General features: G+C 34.2%; 1 protein-coding gene across 1 annotated transcript in view; it reads left to right on the top strand.

Moving 5' to 3' along the window:
* Positions 1–21900, top strand: part of Kat6a (lysine acetyltransferase 6A) — a 102601-nt gene that overhangs the window by 46664 nt on the left and 34037 nt on the right. The window contains 6 exon segments of the mRNA XM_015506223.1: positions 3062–3170; positions 7500–7615; positions 8205–8286; positions 10376–10511; positions 11829–12145; positions 14315–14433. Coding sequence (XP_015361709.1) covers positions 3062–3170; positions 7500–7615; positions 8205–8286; positions 10376–10511; positions 11829–12145; positions 14315–14433 — 879 coding nt within the window.

Genomic DNA, 21900 nt, shown 5'->3' with positions numbered 1-21900 from the left:
GTTGTGATGCTATTCCCAGTCTGTCATGTAGTTTTTTTCTATCCCAATACAGGCTTTTCCAGCTCTACGGTAATCACAGTTTACACAGAGTTCTTTATCTGAACCCAACTATTTTTAACCACCCTGTTGAAGTATATGCTTAACATTTAAACTGAGGTATTCTGACCTACCATTAATAGGTAATTGCGTTGAGTTGGTCCATATTTCCCTGAGAGAGCTGCTTTTCCTTACTCTCAAACTTGTTTTAAGAAGAGAGTGGGTGGTAGAGAGAGACTCAGGAAGAAGAGACATTTTCTTTATTTTCATTACGTTTAAGATAATTATTGTTCTGCACAAATGCTTCTGCTGACCACAGTCGTCAATCCTCATTTTCCAATTCTTTCATCTCCTGCTGAATTTTTTTGTTAGTTTCATCGGGATTCTTATGATACTTTAACTCCTTATACTTCTAGTCTGTCTGTCCTCTTCTGTTTATGAAGCCCAGCTTCTCTTTTTGTCAGTCCAAGGCTTCAAAGGTGCTAAGGAGGTTGTAAAACTGTTTTGGTTGGATTCACCGTAAAATGATTCTTTGGAATCTTACCTTCATGGACTGACAGTTTTATTTTTCATCACTTATTGATTCCCTAAAGTCTTCCGTATACAGACTTCTAAGATTTTTCTACACTGTAAATGCCCAAATCCATATTTACCTATTTTTCTTTTAGAAAGTGATATTGCCTTCTATTGTAGTGAACAGATGGAGGCCATTTTGCAGAAAGTTCCTCAACCTTCCTCTCTCAAATTTTGAATTTATTTTCCATGTTAACAGAGGCTTTTCTGATCTTGTTGGCTGAGGTATGTGTCTCCATTTTCCATTTTGATAGGGGATGTTTTCATTATCTTTTCTTGGCCCCAGCCAGTCTCACATCTCGGTTTCCTGAATGATTTATCACTTTCTCATGTTCTTTCAAGTTCTCTCTAGCCAACCCCTGTCCCACTTTTAGTAGGTGACTTTATTTCTATTTTCCAGAAATAATGGAAGCTATCAGAAACGGCACCCTCAACTTTTTTTCATTTCCACTATTCCCCCTCCAAGCAATATGTTTCTCTGTGTCAGTTTATACAACAAAGCCAAGTCTCTTTAGTCATGTTCTAGAATCCATCCTCTTTTCTAAACTAGTGTTATCCAGTAGAATTTTCTATATGGAATCATTCTGTTTTGATGCTGTCCAGTACTGTTGCGCCACTAGCTACATGTGACTTGGACCCTTGAAGCTAATGTGACTGAGGAATTAAATTTATCTTAATTAATTTAAACTTAATTAATTGAAAACTACGTTATAGTGGTTACTATAATGAATAGTGCAGCCTCTAGACTTTAATGCATAAAATGTTCATTCCTGTTACTTCTTGTTTCTTGAAACTCTTCAAGCATGTTTGTCTTCTCTTCTACATTTAAACAGGTTTAACTTTTCCCATCTTAAATACCTAGATAATACTAAAACCCTTTACCACCTCTTTTCATCTACCTCTTCTTTCTGTTCCCTCATGACATTTTGTTGGTTTCTATAACTTGAGTTCAATAAGGACTAAAAAGGGCTGTCTTATAGTGAGATCTACAACTATTTTTCTTTTTTTTCTTCCATATTTTTTTATTGGTGCATTATAGTTGTACATAATGATGGAATTCATTGTTATATGTTGATAGGTGTTTGCAGTAGAACCGTGTAATTTGGCCAATATCATTCTGCAATAGTTCCCTTTTCCCTCCTGTCCTTCCTTTTGGTCCCTTCTACTCTCTTGATTTCCCCCTCAATTTTTATTGAAAATGAAAAATTTTCTGTTTTCCTCTCTAGCTTCCACATGAAGAAACATATGACCCCTGACTTTCTGAGTTTGGCTTATTTTTCTTAACATAATGTTCTCAAGTTCCAAATGTTTTCCTGCAGTTGACATCGTTTCATTCTTCATAGCTGAATAAGACTTCGTTGTGTATATGTACAACATTTTCTTTACCCATTCATCCACTCATAGACACCTAGGCTGGTTCCATATACACACCTAGGCTGATTCTATAGTTCGGCTATTGTGATTATGTTGCTATAAACATGGGTATGCATATATCACTATCATGCCAACTTCATTTCTTTAGGATGAATACTGAGGAGTGTTTTATGATCCAGTGGTAATACTGGGTTGTTTGGTGTTTCCATTCTTAATCTTTTGAGGAACCTCCATACAGATTTCCATAGTGATTGTACAAATTTATAATCCCACCAGCAGTATAAAAGTGTTCCTTTTTCTCCAAATCCTCTCCAGCATTTAGTATTATTTGTATTCTTGTTGGCTGCCATCCTAACTGGAGTGAGATAAAAATCTCAATTTAGTTTTTATTTGCATTTCTCTCCAACTGTTTTTCAATGAGAATCCAGTACATACTGTATCTTCCCCAAATTGATTGTAGGTTGCTCTGTTTTTTTATAATTCCTGTGTCATTATTTTTCTTGGTTCTGTTTTCTCTCAATTTTGTACTGTTTACTCTCCTTTTTTTCTCTGATGCTCCTACATGTTGGTATTTCTGTATCAGACTGTATCCTGTTTCTTCACCCTCCTATTCTTACTGCACTCTTTTCTACCCACTCACAATGAGAATTTAAATTCCCATAAATAACTATAAATGCTATAAATACTGTTTCTTATAATGCTTTGTTTTCCTCTGTACATTGTTTATCTGTATATATCTTATTGCTTTTCTATTAGTTCATATGCCTCTTGGGGACTGATACTGTTTTTACACTTGATTCATTAGAATTTTTCAGTCTTAGGAAAGGATTTGTTTTGTTTAATCCATATGAAATCTTTTGGTTTCCAGGTAACACATATGATTTTTTTGACCAGTCATAAAGGCTCAGCCGAAATAGGCTTTGTAAAAACTCACCTGTTTAGTTGGGATTTTAGGAGTATGATATAGTTATTCTTCAGTTATATATGACTCCTATAAGAATTTAAAGCTGTAATTTTAATATCTTTATATTAATACTAAAAAAAGTACTAGTACTGAATGAATTGTTTTTCTTTACAGCCGGTTGCTGAACCAATCCCCATCTGTAGTTTCTGTCTTGGTACAAAAGAACAAAACCGGGAAAAGAAGCCAGAAGAACTCATCTCCTGTGCAGACTGTGGCAATAGTGGTATGTGATTTTCTTTTTACCTTCTAACACTAGCCTGGTAAAGCAGAAGGAAGTATGTGTAACTGAGTTGATACCTTTGATCCTTTTGAAATTAATGTTTCAGTCTGACTCTGGTTTAGGTAACTGAGGTGAACTTCTACACTAGAGAGGGATTTGAAAAGCTGAAATGTTTAATTCAGTTAATTTAAATCACATCTTAGGTTGTTTTGTAATAAAACTGTACTTATTTTTTTCCTGTTGATCTTTATGTTTCATTATTGAACATCTGCTTAAATCACAGCAATCAGTTTGAAGTTATTGCCAGTTTCTTTAATAATCACTACTTATCTTTCTTGATTTATGCCTCAGGCTCGATGCGTAGAACCAGGATGATAACAGATTTGTTTTTCTTGATGGAAACTTACTTGTGTCACATGGGGACACAGAGTGTTGACACTGCAATTTGGTGAGCAATGTGAAATTCTGGGCCCTAAGAAAGATTTTGCAGCCTCCCAATTTCTTAGTTCAGAGTTATTCTTTGAATTTTAAGAACTCACAAGGAAAAGCGTTAATAAACCAGCATTATTTTTGATCATGGGCTTAATTTTCAGTGTCTTATATCAATAACCTTCAGGACTTGGTCCAGAAAACAAAGGCACACTATAGATACTTCAAGAGGATGGGGATTTTGGAATTAGGTATTTGTGAAATTGTTGGAAGGGCAGAAGAGGCAAGCTCTAGGCTGGGCTTTAAGGACTCTTGAAATGGAAACAGTTCTGCAGAAACTGACCCACCAGAGGACTGTGTTTGACTCTATCTGGGACAGATGGAAGCATGAGTCTAACACAAAACTATTGAGTATAGGGTACTGAGATACTGAATTTGGTCATTATCCTAACTGCCTCTGGAATAGCCGTGAAGGAGAAGAGTGGCTTTGCTCATGGCTTCACTTATCTTTAGAAAACAGTAGTAGAAGGAAGGTGATCTTTGCCTCATTTCTGCATTTCAAATATTCCTTGAATACATCCAGTTGGAATTCAGCTAGGCTCAGTTCATATCTAGAGCCTAACTGCAAAGATGTCTAGGAAATATAGTTTTTAGCTTTTTATTTTTAATATGTAGAAGCCTTAGAAGAAGGTGGGAATAGATCTTGAGTGCTAGGTAACCATATTCACTTACCAAAATGAATCTGGATGGATTTAAATCTAAACCATAAAATCATCAAAAAATAAAGATATTATGTCATGAAGTGCTTTCCAAACTTTTTAAGTTAGTGTAACCCTTTCCCCAAATGTAATTTTATGGGAACTCAAATGTATAAAGCAAAAACAAATCTATTCTTGTTGAGATGTAGATGAAATGGGGTGGCAGAGTATTGTGTTTTGGCTTTACCATTTAAGAAGAAGCACATTTGAGATCTCTCTCTAAGCTATGGAAGAACATAATTTTTAAACTATTACTGTAGAGATAGCTTTTAAAGAAATAATCTAATAAATAATTAGTCTGTATTGCTGTTGAAATGGAAACAGACTTTTGTTTTTGTTTTGGTACCAGGAATTGAACACAGGGGTACTTAACCACTGAGTTACGTCCCCAGCCCCTTTCATTTTTTATTTTTGAGACAAGGTCTCTCTAAATTGCTGAGACTGGCTTTGAATTTGGGATCCTGCTGCTCAGCCTCTTGAGATGCTGGGATTATAGGCGTTTGCCACTGCCTGGACATTTTTTTTTTTTTTTATACTGTTTCTGTGGATCAGGAATTTAAGAGTGCTTTAACTTGGTAGTTTTGACTTGATATCTTTAATGAGGTTGCAGTTAAGTTTTTTCTTTTTGTGTTGCCTGGGATTGAACCTAGGGCTTTGCACATGTTAGGCAAAAAATACTCTACTATTGAGCTATATCCCCAATTACAGTTAAAATTCTAAGTGCTGTGGTCACCTGAGGCTTCCATGATGGCTCACTTAACTGGTGAGTTGGTGCTACTGCCTCTTCTTAGGGACTGCATGATTGTCTGCAATATGAGACAATTTGAAACAGGCTTCCCCTGAGCAAGTATCTGAGAAAGTAAGGTGGAATCTGCAATATCTTTTATAACTTAGCCTTTTAAGTCTCATTCTGTCATTTCAGTAGTGTCCTGTTGGTTACACAGATCAATCCCATTCAGTGTGGAAAAGGTTCTATAAAAGGAGGCATTGATTAGAAGATAGTTTGGCAACTGGCCATTATAATAACCAAGGAAGAAAAGCATAGACAATCAAATATATGAAGGTTAATATTTTCTAAATTAAAAACTAACATATCCCAAATAAAAAGTGCAAGAACTGTTTGGAGGAAATAATTGCATTACATATGGCAAAGGGCTGGATATTCATAATGCCTGTAGTCCCAGCTACTCAGGAATCTGAGACAGGAGGATTGCAAGTTTAAGACCAGCCTCAGCAATTTAGCAAGACTCTATCTCAAAAAATGGGAGACCGGGGCGGGGTGCGGGGGAGGCTTGGGAGTGTAGCTCAATGGTAAAGCACCCCTGCGTTAAATCCCCAGTACAAAAGTAAAGAAGGTTGGGGAGGGGGGAGGAGGAGCCAAATGCTAACTTTAAAGCAAGCTTATGTTTCTAAGCATAAAGTCTGGAGTACTGCCTAGTAGTTTACATAAGAGAGAATTGTCAGGCATATAAAATTTATACCTAAGCAATAATAGCAACGTACATCAAAGCATCAATGAAACATCATTTTACAGTTTTTATATAATAAAAAACTTATCATTTTACAGTTTTTATACTAATAAAAAACTGTTATCACACAGTCCCCACTTGGAATTGATGAAATAATGGTTAAAGATTTGTACTTTACTGGTGGCATTGAATACTACAGCTTTTGGAAAATGTTTTCATAATGCATCTGAACCTGACAAGCTATAAAAATATTTAATTCATTTCACTCACTGGTCTCACTTTCAAGAATTTATTCTAAGGAATTAATTTAAAAGAAGGAAAGTATATGTTAAACATAATTCATCATAGTAAATTCTTTCCTCAACTCTTATGGGTAATGTAGTCTAAGTACCTTAATGATAGGGAAATTGTCATGTGGGTTATGGTATGTCAAATCAGTGGAATATAATCAGTTTAAGGAATATGAGTGTAGATGTTACTTGAATACAATAAGGAAGAAAAACAAAACAAAAATTTCATATTCTACAATGACAATCATATGAAGGCTTTTAGCTAGTTTTTATAAAGGAAAAGTAGAATGTGAAAAAGATGATAAGATTATGTATGAAATGCTCATTTTCTTCAGTGTTAGTGACTGAACCCAGGTACTTGAGCATGCTAGACAAACTAAACTACCAGTTTAGATAAATTGCTCAGCATGGCTTTGAATTTGTAGTCCTCCTGCCCCAGCTTCCCAACTAACTGAAATTATAGTCAGGCACCACCAAGCCCCATTGTTAATAATGTTTTGATGATTAACTTACTGCCTCATAAAAGAGAAAATTCTTCAGAAATAGAAAAGAAGAGAAAAGATGATTTAATAAGCCTTTTGTCGCATCAAAGAAAAGTAAGCAAAACTTTTAGGGAGAGGGATAAATCTTTTTAGAGTTGAGGGCAAATAGTCTACCTTAAATTTTTGAGAATCAAATCCATAGTGAATTCTCTCCTCAACTCTTATGGATAATATAGTCCAAGTACCTAATGATAGGGAAATGGTCATGTGGGTTATGGTATGTCAAATCAGTGGAATATAATCAGTTTAAGGAATATGAGTGTAGATGTTACTTGAATACAATAAGGAAGAAACAAAACAAAAACTGCATATTCTATGACAACCATACTAACTCCTGAAAGAGTTTTTTTTTTAAAAGCCTAAGTACCTTAAATCATGAGCAAATAACTTACTTTAAATGGTCAAATTTTTATTATATAGTTTAAAACATAAAAGTAACTTATTATTTTCAAAATGAGAGCACAAAAGGTACAAAGGGAAATATAAATATAAAATCCTTCCCTTTCAAAATGCTTCTCACTGAATTTTTAGAATGTTACCAATAAAGATAGGGTTTTGTGTATTCTTTCAGAAGTAGCCTGGACATAATTGTATGCATATACATACCAGTATGTGTATCTATATTTGGAGTGTATCTATAATCAAATTTGGGGAAGGTGGTCTAAATCCTATTTAGTGTTAATAAAACTGATGAGAACATTAATGGCAAGCTTCTAGAATTATCTTATTTTCATATATTTTTGATTTTAAGATAATTGTCTTTTTCTACAATATTTCTGTAGTACAATTACAAAATAATTTTTGATGTTTTTTTCATTTGTGAATTTTTCCCCCCTTTTATTAGGTCATCCATCCTGTTTAAAGTTTTCCCCTGAACTAACGGTTAGAGTGAAGGCCTTACGATGGCAGTGCATCGAGTGTAAAACATGCAGCTCCTGTAGAGATCAAGGCAAAAATGCAGTGAGTATCTTTGCCTTCCAATGTGTGTATTTCACTTAGAAGTAGAATGTTAAACTGGCATTTCTATTCAAGTGAGGCTGGTCATTTGTCAGTCACTTGGTCCAGTAATATTTAGAATAGTAGCCTGTTTAAATTAGATGACATTAGTTTAGAATATTTGCTCATTTAGACTTAGAATATTTCTAGGTAGTTTATAAATCATCACAATAATAATTTGTAGAGAACTAAGCCATTTTAAGGAAATTCTCATCAAATTTCTTTGAGCAGTATGGAGACATTCATTTAGGAATGTTTGCTTCCTAATAACACATTCTCCTTTTTTATTAAAACAGACCAGGGTTAGCTTTTTTTCTGGTTGTTTCCAGTATTGAAAAGTAATGGAACTGTAGCTTTTCATTAAAGATGGAACGAAACAAAACTTTTGGCTAAATCAGACTTTTAACTTAGTTAATATGTTTAAGGGAACATAATATTATAGCTAGCTCATCTCTTGAGATCTTTGAAGCCTCCTAAGTTTTATGAAGTCATGATCTTGATATGTCTCTGTTTCATAAATTTAAGCAGAACTATCTTTTCTTTTTTTTCTAAGGATAACATGCTCTTTTGTGATTCATGTGACCGAGGTTTTCACATGGAGTGTTGTGACCCACCACTCACGCGGATGCCAAAAGGTGAATAGTACTTTCAGAAATCAAATTGAGAGTATAAAGAAATGTTAGTGAAAGCACATTATAGCTACCATTAATATAAAAGAATAATTGATTCTTTTGGGGGTTATATAAGTAGGAAGAGAATTGTCACATTAAGGGTAGGGAAAGTTAGAGGCCAAAACACTTACTTTGCATAATAACTTGAAATATCTCTTTTAAAAAGAGGAAATGAAATTATATTAGGTCATGTTGATTATACTGCAGCTCAGCACTTTTGAGGGGCCTAGAACTATTGAGATCTGATTTATTTAAAATTTAAAGGAAAAAAAAACTTAAAAAAAAATAAGTTTCATAAAGTAGTAAACAAATAAGTGTCCAAATCATAAGGGTACAAGTTAATATTGTACTCTTTTGATCCTATTCCTTGAAGTGTATTTGTTTATATGCTTTTTGGATGGATTTCTATGAAATATCATCTTATATGTTTATAGTTAACTTTAAAGAAAAATTCACTTACTCTTGTTTTGTTCTATCACAAATTATATTTTAACTCTGATTTTGTGATTTAAAAGTTTCTTAAGTAAAACAGGCGCAGGGTATTTGATAATATTGATTAGGAGAAAGTTTTCCTGTTGAAGGAAAAGGATTGAACCCTACATTATAGCCAAGTATAGAGCCACTTTAGAGCCTTACTTGAAATTACTATTAGGCCATTCTATTGATTGTTTCCTTTTGAAAAACCTTAAATTTATACATATTAGAATAAATAAATAGTCCCCTTTTCCATTTATTTGAAGTCTGAGATAAGACAAAATAAAGAAAGTTTTCTTAGGACTTATATCTTGTGTATTCTACAAAAGAGATTTTACTAGTTTAAAACAAAAAACATTATATCTTGAATTTATTTCATACTTAAAAGTGGCAAAAGAAGTAGAGAGAGCTCTCATCATATTCTTTACCTAGCTTCCCTAATATTATCTTACAGAACCACAGTGTAACTGTCAAAACCAGGAAATTAATGTTGATATAGTATGGTTAACTAATCTATAGACCTCATTTGAATTTTTGGCCCAAGATCCAATCTAGGACCTTACGTTACATTTAGTTGTCATATTACTTTAGTCTTTTTCCGTCTGTGATAATTCCTGTCATTTTTGACCTCTACATTTTCTTAACCTTGGTCTGTTATTTCATAGAAAGTCCCTCAGGTCAGGTTTGTTTGTTGCTTTCTCATTATTAGAAATTTTGAATTTTGACAGTTTCATACAAGTGATGTGGTGCCCTTCTCAGTGCATCATAACAGAGGTATATATTAACGATATATCTTATTGCTAATATTGTCAGTTTTGATCATTTGATTACAGTGAAGAAGTCTGACCGACACCTTAAGCTTATTGTTTTTCCCCTTTTCCCACTTACTCTAGCATCTATGAATGATGCTTTTTTTTTAACCACTTATAACTGTGATGCCTGCATACTGTGACTTTCTACATCCATCATTCTTTCTACATTTGTTAGTTGAAATTTTACTGTAAAGATAAACTGTCCCTTTTTTGCATTTATTTATTTATTCAATTTCTGTCATTATGAATATTTATTTTATCCTTTGGACTTTCATACATTGCTCAAATCATCCCAGATTTGGCCATTGGGAATACCTTCAGGTTGACTCCTGTGTCTTTTTTAACATGCCTCTGTCATTTTTTGATTATTTCTTTATTTTCTGACAGTGTAAGATCTTCCAGGTTATCTTATATTTTCCTTGCTCTGACTTGGAAACAACCATCACCCTTAGAAGCTTGGCATCTTTTTGTTTACAGAATAGTAATCACACCAATATCAGGGTCCTGGTTGTAGAACAGAGACTTTTAATTGAGAATTAGTGGATTCCATCCATTTGTAAGCATCAAGGGTATATGCAAATCCCTTTTAGGTTTTTTTAGAATTTTGTGTATATATGTCTTCATGTTTATTTTTCTGGGGGACTTTCATTAGATTTTTATTTGCTAGACCTTACCTGAAAGAGATTAAGATCTTGAGTAAGACTGTCTGAAACCTTTGAATTATGTATGTCTATCATACTTTTGTGTGGAATTTTACTTCTTTATAGGCATGTGGATATGTCAAATATGTCGACCTAGGAAAAAAGGACGAAAACTTCTACAAAAGAAGGCTGCACAGATAAAACGGCGCTATGCTAATCCAATAGGACGTCCAAAAAACAGGTTAAAGAAACAAAACACGGTGTAAGTTGTACTTGTGGCAAGGTGAGGGGAGAAAAGGATAGGGCTTTCTCTATAGTGTAGGATTCACTTGTTTTCTTATGAAAAAAAGTTTTTCATTGTTGTAATTATATTTAACAATGGCCAATATTTATTAAGTCCTTAATAAAGTACTAGCCTATTCTAAGTACTTTACATGCATTAATACATTTAATTATCCCTAAAACCCAATGATATGTAGCTACTGTGTTACTTCTGGTTTTTGAAAGAGGAAACTAAGGCCTAGGGAAGTTAACTTGCACAAGGTTATATAGTAAATGTTGAACTGGGATTACTGGTACTAGGTACTAAGGCATGACTTTTAACCATTGTATTGTTTTGCTTCTCATGTAAGAACATAGCAAAGAAAATTTTTGTTATTGTAGTATTTTACAAGGTTTCTTCTTAATCTATTCCCAGTTGTTTATATGTATTAAGTGTATGGATCACTTCCTATTGATGTGATAGCCAAGTCCCATTTTCATGTTCTTCTGATATAAAGTAGTGTATTTTTATCTATTAGCAAAAATCAGAAATTGTGGACTAGGAAACTAGGCTATTTCTGGAGGATGTGGGGCAAGATTGAGTAGCTAATTCTGGTTTTTAAAAAAATCTCTGTAGTAATTCATTATTGATATTATATAAACTTTCAACTGGTCTATGAATCTCTCTTTGCTCTCAAAAAAGTTTTACCTTCCTTTTCTATATTTAATACTACCTTGAAGGTAATATAACTGAAATGTTGAACATTAGCAGCCTGAAATATATACAACCAGTATGATTGTCTGTATTTTTAATCTTAAGAAATCAAGCTTTAATTTTCCTATAAAATGATCTTTTTATTTCTGACATCTAGAGAGGAACTCATCTTTGTGTTTAGAGGTAAAAGGATAATTCTGAGTTAGTATAAAGATCACAGTATTATAGGCCTTTAAACCTGGAAGAATATTAGATATTCTGGTCCAACTCTCATTTCACTAATGAAGACACTAATACTTAGAGAATGTGATTTGTCTAAGATACATTGCTAGTAAGTGACAGAATTATGACTTGAACTTGTGTTTTTGGACTTCTGACTTAGGATTTGTTTTACTATAATTAACTAGGTGTCCTGGAAATAGATGTTTCTAATAATAATAAAATTCTTATTTGTTTGCTATTTATAGTTTACAGAACTTTCTTAACAATATGTTGCACATTGTTTTATAAAGCTGTAGGTTATTTTCTATGTTGTATATTAAATTTCAGCCTTATAATGATTTCTTTTTAATAGTTCTGTTTTTTCCATGTTTCATTCTTTAGATCAAAGGGTCCCTTCAGCAAAGTTCGAACTGGCCCTGGAAGGGGTCGGAAACGTAAAATCACTCTCTCCGGACAGTCAGCATCATCATCAGAAGAAGGATATTTAGAGCAAATAGATGGCTTGGACTTCTGCAGAGATAGCAGTGTCCCCTTGAAGTTCAACAAGAAAACCAAAGGGCTCATTGATGGCCTTACCAAATTCTTCACCCCTTCCCCTGATGGGCGGAAAGCTCGAGGGGAAGTGGTAGACTACTCTGAGCAATATAGAATCAGGAAAAAGGGCAACAGAAAATCAAGCACTTCAGATTGGCCCACAGGTAAAAGTTTGAAACAAACTTAGAATCAAAAAAGTATTCCAAAAGTATATTGTTTGGAGTAACACTAATTATCTAGAATAGATATATACTTGATAATAAAACATTGATTACACAATATAAAAATTTGTTAAAGATACATATTTATATGATACTATGGCAGAATTAGAGGCTAGAGATGAAGTAGCAGAGTGGACCAGTTGAAACTCTTTGGCAAAAAGAAACTATAATATTTTGGTAGAAGCACAAAGAATCTACCTATAGACATTTGGGGTATAACTTCGAATTAAGGATAAATTTGCATTTAAAGTACTAATTAAAACATGTAATGAGCATGATGATGCTTGCTATATTCCTGGGAGGAATTTGGAAAGACCAGAAGTGGTTAAACTACTGTTGAACATACAGAAAAGACTAAAATATATGTAAATATGATAAGGTTACTGATTTTTCTACTTCACGTTTTAAGAAATTTATTTGGAAGTTTTCATGGGTTAAATGGAGAGAGAAGGTGGGGGAGAAAACCACTGCTGCAGACAATTTGCCTGTATATTAGGCTGGGTTCCCTTGTTTTCACAGTAGAAAACATATGTAGAGAGGACTCAGTGGTATAGTAAGTCAGAGAATGCTCTGATTAGCTGTCCTGGTAATTAAATCTTAAAATAGCCTCATTACTGAGCTTTGAATTTAGTGTACTTAATAAGGTGAAGGAAGTAGAAAGGGCTCTGAGGAAAGTAGATGAATGAGGATGAACTCTTGGATCACAAGATAGTGTTTGACTTACTGCAGGAGAATTTCTTAACTTTGATACCCTCTTCCCGGTGTCCCTTTGGTAAGTGTATTCACTGCTTCTTCATTCCTGCGTATTTAAGTGGTTGATTGGTCCAGTGCAGGAGACAATATCCTCATCATTATTAGGTTCCTCTTTTATTGATTCATTTTCCACTAGAGTGGAAATCAACTAATTACTCTCTAAGTTTTCAAGACTTTTCATATCTTTTATCAGCTTATGTAGACTTTAGATAAGCTTCATTCTGAGCATGTTTAAGAAAATATGTAATCCATTTAGGTTAGATTTAGAATGAAAGAATTTCAAAGCAAATCCTAATGAAAGACATTTTTGCATTAACCATTTGCACTAGAAATGAATTATTAAAAGAATCTTCTGGAAAGTTTTAAAAATAGAAATTGTTAAAGCAAATGTATAAAGTATACAGAGAACTATCATTAAACTTTAGGCATTGTTGTATTTGCTTTAGTAGGCTCTGTCATTTTCTTTATGAATTATAGACTTTTAAGGAACAATTTGTACATGATTTTACACTGCTACAGAGTGCTGTACTAGATCTGTGCCTGCATCCATATGTGTCATGCACTAGGGGGCATTAAAGTGACATAGTACCTTTAGATTGTACTTTTTTTTTTTTTTTCAGTTTGGGAATATTGTCAACAATGAGTCTTTGTCCTTTTTCTTCTTGTACTAAATGAATAACAGACAGCCTGTATGTGCAGTCGATTTGAAAAGAACTGTCACTGATTGGTCTTTTCAGCCATACTCATACAAAGAGGAAATGAGGCCATCAGCAGTGTCATCTTCAAATGCAAAGGATAATGATCTACATAACCCCAAATACTCCCTTCACTAATTTTTTTGCCCAGTTGAGGAAGAGCCATCATTTAGTGGATGATTATCATAATTTTTCATACTTACCCAGAGGATTATCATCTGTGGTCCTCAGGTTTGTGGAGTTTGTGCTTTAACAGGGCACCCAGAAAGTGAGGGGAGTTAGTACTACCTGGTATCAGTTAAGGTAGCTACTTTGGAGATTATCTTTTTGAATGTTGACACATTAAAATCATACTGAAAGTGTCATATTCATACTATTTCAAAATAAATTTTATACTCCTTATTCTGCCTGTTAAAATGTAATCTATTAATGACGTTTAAATTTGGTTATGTCATATTTTTGAAAGCTTTAAGACAACTCAGGATGTTCATTAAAAGGCAGATATAATATGTAAAGATTCTTTATTGAGTACTATCTTTCTAGAAGTCAATTTAATGCTGTCCTTTTTTCTGTTATATAATAGTATTAAGGTCTTCAGGCTGAAAGTTCATGCATTAAATTAAGGATAGTGCAAATAACATATGAGTCCTTTCTTTATGTGCAGACAATCAGGATGGCTGGGATGGCAAACAAGAAAATGAGGAGCGGCTTTTTGGGAGCCAGGAAATCATGACTGAGAAAGATATGGAATTATTTCGTGATATCCAAGAACAAGCACTGCAGGTAAAGTTGGATGTTCAGAATGGACAATCAACCAACTTGTTCATGAATGAGAAACAGAGATTTGATTATGTTGTTGGTAAAGCAGCTTATTCATCTATTCTGAGAAAGGAGTGGTTTGTATATGTAGCTCTGCTGGTTAGGGTATTCCTTTCAAAACCATAACTGTTTCAGTTTTGTAGATAAACACATTGCTTTGGTTACCAATATTAAGTGAACTTAATTTTTAAATTTTCTGTCCTATTGTATGAAGAAAAAAGCTTCTTGAGTGTAATAAAGCATACATATTCATTAGTTCAAGAAATATTTGTTAAATGCTTCTGTCTTAATCATATGTGACAGGGCAAACTATAAATATATAGATAAAAAAACTTATTTATGTGCCAGGTGCTATAGATGCCAAAGTAAATGACAGAGTTCCTTCTCTCAAATATAGTGAAAAAAGGACATGCAGGGCTGGGGTTGTAGCTCTTGTAGAGCACTTGTCTTGCATGCACGAGGCACTGGGTTCCATCCTCAACACCACATAAAAATAAATAAAGATATAGTGTCCATCTACAACTAAAAACATTTTTTAAAAAAGACATGAAAATAAAAATCTTATTAATATGAAAAGTTTCATTATGAAGTACACAGTATTGGAAGAATAGGGAAGCAAGCATCTATCTTGGGAAGTTCAATGAAGGGTCTTAAAGGATATAGAGTAGCTTATCAGAATAACAGGGATTGGGGTCACATCTGATCAGAAGGAACAGAAGTGAAAATGAACATATCCAAGAAAGGGGAAAGCATGCTTACTTGTCATGAATATGCTTACTTGTCATATTCATACTATTTCAAAATATATGAAATAGTATGAATATGACAAGTGGAATATATGTGGAAACTGAAGTGCTTTAGGATGAAGAACATAGGGTGTAGAGAATGTGGGAGGTGAGGTTAGAAAAGTGCAGGGACTAGATCTTACAGGCTCTTCTAGATTATGTTTGTTTTTCTTTGTTTTTTTTCCTTATTTGCTACCAACCAACTTACTACATAAACCAAACTAAGTTATCTCTTATCATGAAAGTAAGTATTTATAAAGTTGATGCTACAGATTATACAATTATATAACTTTTATGATTGTACAGTTGTATAATTAAAATATTTTATAGTAAGAGACCAGTTGGTGATTAGGCTGTTTATGTCTATCATTATGTGAGTACTTTTGAAAAATAAAAACATCAGTATAATTACTCAGTAAGCATTTACTCAGCATTCTATCTTATGATTTAACAATATTCTAGCTATAAGTCAGAGAGATGTGGTTTCAAGACCTGATCTATCATATACTAACTTTTACTTTGGGTAAGTTTCTCAATCTCTCAAGGCCTGTTTTTTTTGTTTGTTTGTTTTTTGTTTTTTTCCTACCAGTAAGTACAATGAAGCATTTTAGGTATTATAGTAGAAATACATGGAGTTTCAGTAGGACCTCAAAGAAGGAGGTATTTTCCCAGCTAAGTTGTAGACATAGTGCTAACTTCTAATTTTTTGTGTGTGTTTCTTTAAAATGAGGACATTCTTATACATGAGAATAATCAAATCAGTTAGCACTAAGTACCATTGTCTAATCCAAAGGTATAATTCAAATCTCACTAATTGTATTACTGATGTTTTTTATATTAGAAGAAAAAAATAACTTTTCCTGATGCACCACATAATCTAAGATCATGTGTAGATTATTCATTTAATTTTCATTTCTCTTTAGTCTCCACAGTCCTTATCTTTCATGACCTTGGCAATTTTGACGTATACAGATCATTTATTTCATAGAATACCCATTACTTTGAGATTGTTCTGTGTTTTATCATGATCTTAAAAATACCACAGAGGGGGGCTGGGGATGTGGCTCAAGTGGTAGCGAGCTCGCCTAGCATGCGTGAGGCACTGGGTTCGATTCTCAGCACCACATAAAAATAAAATAAAGATATTGTGTCCTCCTAAAACTAAAAAAAATAAATATTTTTTAAAAATACCACAGAGGGGATATGTTCTCCTCAGTGCATCATATCAGGATGTATGTAATATCTCTGTTCTATTGTATGTGATATTAATTTTGATTACTCAGTTTAAGTGTTTTTCTGCCATGTAAAATTATTATTTTCTATCTAATTATAAAGTGGTGACATACTTTGAGGTCATGCAAACATCCTGTTTTTTATGAAATTTTTACCTACTGATTTATCATGATGGTTTTCACCTGAAATATTCGCTTTGTTGGTTGGCAAATATGATTGCTAATTCCATTTTTTTAACATTTATTAATTGGCATTCTACTATAACGGATAGTCTTTTCTCCTTCCCATTTATTTATTTATTCTTTTAAGAATCAGATTACTATATGGGTTAAATAATTTGTAGATATTAATTAATTTTTTTGTGTGTGTGTTTCAATTGTTCCAAGTTTGGGGAATGTCTGGCTCTTGTGTCCTTTTGATGTGTCTCATCCTTTTTATTTACTTCTGGCCACCACAAGATGTTCTAGTCTCTTATTGTTCTAGCCTAGTTACCTGGTACCTTTTAGTGGAGAATGGGAATAAGTGTTAGTTGTGTTTGTCAGCTTTTCATTGCTGTGATTAAAATACCTGAGATAATCAACTTCAAAGGAGGAAAGATTTATTTTGGCTTACAGTTTCAGAGGTTTCAGTCAATAGTCACTTGACCACATTGCTTTGGGTCTGTGGTAGCATAGTACATCATGGCAGAAATGTATAGGGGAGGAGGCTCTCACCTCATGGTAGCCAGGAATGAAAGAGGGGAGGGGCCAGAGGCCCAGTGTCTCCTTCAAGGGCATGTTCCCAGTGACCTTTCTTCCTCTAGGTCCCACCTCCTAAAGGTTCCTCCAACTCCAGGATCACCACTAACTGAAGATAAAGCCTTTAACACAAGGCCTTTAGGGAACATTTAAGATCCAAACCATAACAGTAATTCTACTTTTGTACTTGCGTAGGCTCAAAGAGGTATCATCCTTGATTCTTTATCTTTCTCTTATACTCCACATTCAGTCCATCTAACGATTCTGCCTTCCACATATATCAAGAATATTGACTACTGCTTACTGCTTCAAAATCACTGTCATCTCTGGCTTGGACTCTTATAATATCCAGACTAATCTCCTGGTTTCTGCTTTTGCCCCTCATACCAGCACGGAGGCCAGATTAATTATTTTCATACTTAAGTTGAAAACTTGTGTTCAGAAAACCTTTAGTGTCTTTCAAACTTGCTTGGAATTTTAAAAACCAAAATCTGTACCCTCATTTCTGAGGTTCTGTGTGATCTTGTCTCTGCTTTCCTCTTTGGATGCTCTTCTTCTACTTTTGCCATTATTGTTACAGACCTTTTCTTCTTACTCACACACACTGAGCACACTAGTGTCTTGGAGCCTATTTCTATTTCTATTCTCTGTTTGATTGCCTTTCTTAGTTGGCTTGCTACTCATTCCCTTTGGGTCTCTGCCCATATGTCATGTTATCAAAGAGACCTTCCCTAACTCCCTACAATAAGACAGCATATTTTTAACCACGGTGTACTACTTTCTATCCACTCACCTGTCTGCTTTTCCTACATAGTATCATCTCTTGAATTTAAATATTTATTTTTACAATATAAGTGCCTTGAGAACAGAGACTTCCTCTTTGGTCATTGCTTTATACTTTGACTAGACTAAAGGCTCAGCAAATATTTGTTTAATGAATAGATATTTGAATGAAATTTTCTGCTGGGAGCAATGGGACAGGAGCTATATGTGATAATAAGTGTGGAGAGATCAGTAACTAGAGAGTGAGTTAAAAGGGAATGATGCATATGATTTTGTCAAAAAGAACCAACTCCTATGTATAGTTCTAGTGCTTTAATAAAAAATGATAAATTTAAAAAAAAAGGGAATGCTGAACTTTGATGAAGACAATGAGAAACAATGCAAATTTATGTGGCTAATTATGTCTTCCTTTCACCATTTTATTAAACTTATGATGATCCATTTATGTGCCTGGTATCAAGGAAATATACAGCTAGATATTGTAAGTCTAAGTTTTTTTCTCATCAAAAGAAACAATTTGTGAGGTGAACAGAGAGCCTACATTCTGGGAGCAAATTTTTACCCCTTACACATCAGCTAAAGCATTAATCTCTAGGGTATATAAAGAACTCAAAGGCTANATTTTTTTTTTTTTTTTTTTTGTGTGTGTGTGTGTGTGTATGTGGTACTAGGGATTGAATCCAGGGCCTTGCTGTGCTAGGCAAGCATTCTAATTCTGAGCTACACCCCCAGCCCTTTTAAAAAATTTTATTTTGAGACAGTCTTGCCCAAGTTACTTAGGCTAGCCTTGAACTAAAGATCATGCTGCCTCAATCTCCCAAGTTGCTTGGGATTACAGGTTGTACTACCACACCCAGCTTATTAATTCATGTTTATTTACTTATTTATTGATTGGTTGATTGATTTTATTTTTTTAAAAATACACGACAGCAGTAGAATGCATTACAATTCTTATTACACATATAGAGCACAGTTTTCGTATCTCTGTATATAAAGTATGTTCGTGCCAATTTATGCCTTTCTACATGTACTTTTTTGCATTACAATTCTTAATACACATATATACCATAATTTTTCATATCATGTTTATATATAAAGTATGTTGAAACCTAATTCAAGTCTTCATACGTGTACTTTGTATAATGATGTCCATCACATTCCACCATCCTTGCTAATCCCTTGCCCCCTCCCTTTCCCTCCCACTCCTCTTCCCTATCTAGAATTAATCTAATCCTCCCATGCTCTCCCTCCCTACCCCACTATGAGTCAACCTCCTTATATCAGAGAAAACATTCAACATTTGTTTTTGGGGGATTGGCTAACTTCACTTAGCATTATCTTCTCCAATGCCATCCATTTACCTGCAAATGCCATGATTTTGTTCTTTTTTAATGCTGAGTAAAATTCCACTGTGTATATATGCCACTTTTTAAAAATTCATTTATCCACTGAAGGGCATTGATGTGGCTGTGTCCTTGTAGTATGCTGTTTTTAAATCTTTTGGGTATAGTCCAGGATAGCTGGGTCAAATGGTGGTTCCATTCCCAGATTTCCAAGGAATCTTCATACTGCTTTCCATATTGGCTGCACCAATTTGCAGTCTCACCAGCAGTGTATGAGTGTACCTTTCCCCCCACATCCTCGCCAACACTTATTGTTGTTTGTCTTCATAATAGCTGCCATTCTGACTGGAGTGAGATGATATCTTAAAGTAGTTTTGATTTGCATTTCTCTGATTGCTAGAGATGATGAGCATTTTTTCATATATTTGTTGATTGATTGTATATCCTCTTCTGAGAGGTGTCTGTTCAGGTCCTTGGCCCATTTATTGATTGGGTTATTTGTTTTTTCGGTGTTTAGCCTTTGAGTTCTTTATATACCCTAGAGATTAATGCTTTATCTGATGTGTAAGGGGTAAAAATTTGCTCCCAGAATGTAGGCTCTCTGTTCACCTCACAAATTGTTTCTTTTGATGAGAAAAAAACTTTTTAATTTTTATTCCATCTCATTTATTGATTCTTGGTTTTAATTCTTGTGCTATAGGAGTCTTATTAAGGAAGTTGGGGCCTAACTCACATGATGAAGATTAGGGCCAGAGTCTCTGGTTTAATTCCTAGGTCCTTGATCCATTTTGAGTTAAGTTTTGTGCATGGTGAGAGACAGGGGTTTAATTTAACTTTGTTGGATATGGATTTCCAGTTTTCCCAGCACCATTTGTTGAAGATATGCTATCTTTTCTCCAGTGCATGTTTTTGGCACCTTTGTCTAATATAAGGTAATTGTAATTTTGTGGGTTAGTCTCTGTGTCCTCTGTTCTGTACCATTGGTCCACTGGCCTGTTTTGATGCCAATACTGTGCTGTTTTTGTTACTATCGTTCTGTAGTATAGTTTAAGGTATGGTATAGTGATGCCTCCTGCTTCACTCTTCCTGCTGAGAATTGCTTTAGCTATTCTGGGTCTCTTATTTTTCCAGATGAATTTCATGATTGCTTTTTCTATTTCTATGAGGAATGCCATTGGGATTTTGATCGGAATTGCATTAAACCTGTATAGTGCTTTTGATAGTATGGTCATTTTGATAATATTAATTCTTTCTATCCAAGTGCAAGGTAGATCTTTTCATCTTTTAAGGTCTTCTTTGATTTCTCTCTTTAGGGTTCTGTAGTTTTCATTGTATAGATCTTTCACCTCTTGTTAAAGTTGATTTCCAAGTATTTTATTTATTTATTTATTTATTTATTTATTTATTTTTTAAAGGATATTGTAAATGGGGTAGTTTCCTCATTTCCTTCTCAGAGGATTTTTCACTGATATACAGAAATGCCTTTGATTTATGGGTGTTGATTTTATATCCTGCTACTTTGCTGAATTCATTTACTAGTTCTAGAAGTTTTCTGGTGGAGTTTCTTGGGTCTTCTAGGTATAGAATCATATCATCAGCAAAATAATGCTAGTTTAAGTTCTTCTTTTCCTATACTTATCCATTTAATTTCTTTCGTCGAATCGCTCTGGCCAGTGTTCAAGAACTATGTTGAATTCGTGTTTATTTAAACTGGCAATGCACCAACACTCTGATGATGGTGATATTTCTTCTTGAGATTCATTCATTTAGTATTCATGTGCCTAGCTTGGTACTAGAGCTATCAGTGAGGACACAGGCTCCATCTTATGGAGCTTTCAGTCTCATAATTGATACATACCACTAATGATCATCAAAATAAAGTTATAATTTCAAATTGATACGCAGTAGGAAGAAAATGAGAGATTATAACAAGGGCTGCCTGATCTACATTGCTGGAGGTTAGAGCTGGAGGATGTGTGAGAATGAAAGGCTTTTGAGGAACTATTTATACAAAATCTAAAACATGGATTGAGAGTCAGCTAGGCCAAGAGCTTTTTTTTAAAAAAAAAAAAAAGTGACACAACAGACTACCTGTGTAAATGTCTTGAGGCATGAAAAAAATTGATAAATTTGAGGAACTGAAGTCCAGTGTAACTAGAGTCTAGAGTGTAATGAATAAGAGTTACACAGATGAAGCTGGGGAGATTTACATAGGCCAGAAGTTAGAATTGGGTTTTTATCTTAGTTATAATGGGAAGTCATGAAATGGTTTTAGAAAGAAATACCAGGCTAAGTGCAGTGGTGCACACCTGTAATCCCCGCTGCTGGGCAGGAGGACCCGGAGTTCAAAGCTGTCTCAGCACCAGCGAGGCGCTAAGCAACTCAATGAGATCCTGTCTCTAAATAAAATACAAAATAGGGCTGGGGATGTGGCTCAGTGGTTGAGTGCACCTGAGTTCAATCCCGAGTAAAACCCACTCCCCTGCCTCCCCCCCCCACCAAAAAAAAAAAAAAGAAAGAAAGGAAATAACAGGATTAGATTTGCATTAA

This window comes from Marmota marmota, unplaced genomic scaffold (assembly GCF_001458135.2).
Source record: "Marmota marmota marmota unplaced genomic scaffold, marMar, whole genome shotgun sequence".
NCBI lineage: Eukaryota > Metazoa > Chordata > Mammalia > Rodentia > Sciuridae > Marmota > Marmota marmota.
Note: the sequence above shows the minus strand (reverse complement) of the source record. Positions and strands in the feature narration are given on the sequence as shown.